This window comes from Triticum aestivum, chromosome 5A (assembly GCF_018294505.1).
Source record: "Triticum aestivum cultivar Chinese Spring chromosome 5A, IWGSC CS RefSeq v2.1, whole genome shotgun sequence".
Classification (NCBI taxonomy): Eukaryota; Viridiplantae; Streptophyta; class Magnoliopsida; order Poales; family Poaceae; genus Triticum; species Triticum aestivum.
In genome coordinates this window covers 471,955,229-471,958,430 of record NC_057806.1, presented here as the reverse complement: position 1 = coordinate 471,958,430, position 3,202 = coordinate 471,955,229, and the positions used below count along the sequence as shown (strand labels likewise).

The 3,202-nt window shown below is 44.3% G+C and overlaps 1 protein-coding gene across 1 annotated transcript in view; it reads right to left on the bottom strand.

Moving 5' to 3' along the window:
* LOC123101411 (putative cyclin-dependent kinase F-2) overlaps positions 1-429 on the bottom strand; it is a 2,685-nt gene extending 2,256 nt beyond the window's left edge. Inside the window, exon 1 of the mRNA XM_044522876.1 lies at positions 367-429. Coding sequence (XP_044378811.1) covers positions 367-429 — 63 coding nt within the window. The remainder of the gene's footprint in view (positions 1-366) is intronic.
* Between the last annotated feature and the right edge of the window lie 2,773 nt (positions 430-3,202).

The following is a 3,202-nucleotide window of genomic DNA, read 5'->3' as shown; positions in this document are numbered from 1 at the left end:
CTTCTTCTCGCCCCGCAAAACCTTCCTCCTCCAATCTAGGCCTAACCACTGACCTTCATCACCTACGACTGGCTACACTTCCTCGCACCCCTCATCGCTTCAACTTGCTCGAGTTGCCGCCTCTACTGCGCTACCGCCATCCCGGTCATGCCTTTAGGCCCCGTCCGCCTCCAGGGCCGGCTACCGCACACCCACCCTGCATTGGCACCATCAACCGCTGCCTCCCTTCCACCGATGAGGTCCTTAACAAAGCCTTGCCAGGTATGCCGGGACCAGCCAGGACCTCCCCGTCTAAGGCTCGGGGCTACGCTACAGCTGGGAGGTATAACCTAGCTATGGGATCATCGCGTTGCATCGACATATTACACTGCTTCCACTACTCTGCTCGTAGGTGAGATCATCATTACACGTTATCTTCACAGTGCTCATTGGTGTGATCGTGTAGTATATTTTGTTGTTGTGCAGCACGTTCCACCCTACAATAGTGGTTAATGGACTTCGTGTGATAGAGGTTGTGTCGCGGGCAAAAGCTCTGTCTGATGGTGTTGGTGCGAGTGACGCGGCGACGTTCTTGAGCGCCGCTCTCCCTTCTTGGAGGCATCATCGTGGGTTGGCCTCCACCATGGGCTTTGGATGGAAACGCTTGAGCAAGGCCCCTCTTTGTCGATTATTAGGATCGTGGTCCATGGACGGTAGTTTTTCTCTTTGTGGTGACGGTTTTGTGGTCTTGGTGGCGGTGCTCTCAATGGAGGCTAGGTTCAGTGGGATGGCTATGTTCCGAGGCCATGATGACCCACAAGTATAGGAGATCAATCGTAGTCCATTCAATAAGTAAGAGTGTTGAATCCAACGAGGAGCAGAAGGAATCAATAAGCGGTTTTCAGCAAGGTATTCTCTGCAAGTGCTGTAAAGTAGTGGTGACGGATAGTTAGATAGCAAGATAATTCGTAACAAGTAACAAAAGTGACAAGGTGCAGCAAAGTGGCCCCATCCTTTGCATTGCAAAGGACAAGCCGGAAGTACTTCTTATAGTGAGCAAAACATTCTCAAAGACACATGGGAATCTCGTCTAGTTAACTTCATCATGATTCGCCGACTCGCGTTCACTACTTTGCTAAGTTTTTATGTGGGTGGACCGGTGCTAAGGTGTTATTCTTACTTGAACAAACAACCTACTTATGATTACTCCCTCTCGCAAGCATTCACAACTACGAAATAAGAATTAAGATAAATCTAACCATAGCATGAAACATATGGATCCAAATCAGCCCTTTACGGAATAGCGCACAAACTAGGGTTTAAGCTTCTGTCACTCTCGCAACCCATCATCTACTTACAAAACCCACAATGGCGTACCCTAGGCCCAAACATGGTTATGCGTCATGTAGTCGATGCTCATACGACACCACTAGAGGAAGAACAACATAACACATCATCAAAACATTAAACGGAAACCAACTTCACATGATTACTTATAGCAAGACTTCTCACATGTCCTCAAGAACAACAAGACTACTCACAAATCATGTTCATGATTAGAGGAGAATAATATATGATTAACAATCTGAACATATGATCTTTCACCAAATAAACCAACTAGCATCAACTACAAGATGTAATCAACACAGTAGCAACCCATAGGTACTAATATAAGGTTTGGAACAAAGATTGAATACAAGAGATGAACGAGGGTCTCGAGATGAGATGGTGCTAGTGAAGATGTTGACGGAGATGAGCCCTCCCATGATGAGAGAAACACTGGGGATGAAGATGGCTTCGATTTTCCCCTCTCGGAGGGAAGTATCCCTGCAGAATCGCTCCGTTAGAGAGCAAAAGTGCTCCTGCCCAAATTTTGCCTCGAGACGGCGGCCCTTCGTCCCAAAAGTCTTCTTCTTTTTTTTCTAGGGCAAATGGCTTCATATAGCAGAAGATGGGCCTTGGAGGCCTGATGTGGACCCCACAAGCGCACTTGGCGTGCCCAGGGCCCCCTCCAGTAGATTTTTCTTCTAGTTAAATCTCCGTAAGTTTTCAGGCCATTTGGAGCAGCGTAGAATAGCTATCTCTGTTGTAGCTCCTTTTAGGTACAGATTTCCAACTGCCGAAAATGTCCCTCTTGTGATGTAACTTGCACTTTAAGAGAGAAAATGCATTAGAACTGCATCTAAAAGTGAAATATAACTTTCAAACAATAAAAATAATAGTAGGAAAATATGATGCGAAATGGACGTACCAGGCCTCCCATTGTGTCATGGTGTTAATTTCCATCCATGCTCTAGTGAAAGCATCCCATCGTCGGACGATGTGAAATCCTTCGAGCTGGGGTGAGGGAGCAGGGGGTCACTTCAACAATGGAACTAGAAGGCGCTCAAATTTTGGAAAACCAAATGATGGTGATGGCATGACCTTTGTTGACTATAGTCTTCTTCTCGAGTTTACCTCATTTGTTGTTTCAGTCCTCCGATCCCGCACGACGGCTCCGATGACTTTGAGCGGTGCTCATCCCTTTCTTGTTATCTCCTTGGGTTATCTGGGTTCTTTGTCACTCCACTTGAGCACCCTTGTATCTTGTCATTGTCTTTTATTTATGTTGTGGTGTTGTGTTGTTCTGTTGGTTGTACTAATTTAAAGTCGGGCAATCGCTTTGTTTCTGAAAAAACACATGCTCACAAAGTTTGGTTGCTAATGTGAAGTAAGGCCTTCCTACAACCAGAATGTGTATTATCATTAATGACAACCCCACGTCAAGGTTATACATGTAACATGTATAACATACAATCCTAATTGTGACACACGTAATAAGTCAAAAAAAAATGGGGCTCCTATTTCATAAGAGCATAGGAGGCGCAAAGCAAAGGAGGGGCGGAATATTTAGACCATGCTCTTTTTTACCGTTTTGGGAAAGTCCCATGCCTCGCCAAACTTCCTTTTTGGCATATTTCCTTATTAGCAACTTCCAGAAATGTGTGCCTACAACTCAAAAAAAAAATCCGACTTTCAGAATTTTAAGCTTCTAGAAATCTTCTGTAGGAACTTGTAGGATCTTTTAGTTTTGAAATTTTCCACAAAAATGGAATTTCAATCCTTTCGAATGTTCAAAAATACAAACTTTTAGAATACTCAACTTTTAAGAACTTCCATAAAATATGAAATTTGAACCCCCTAAATTTGGGATGTTCATTTTCTAGGAACTTCACAAAAAAGG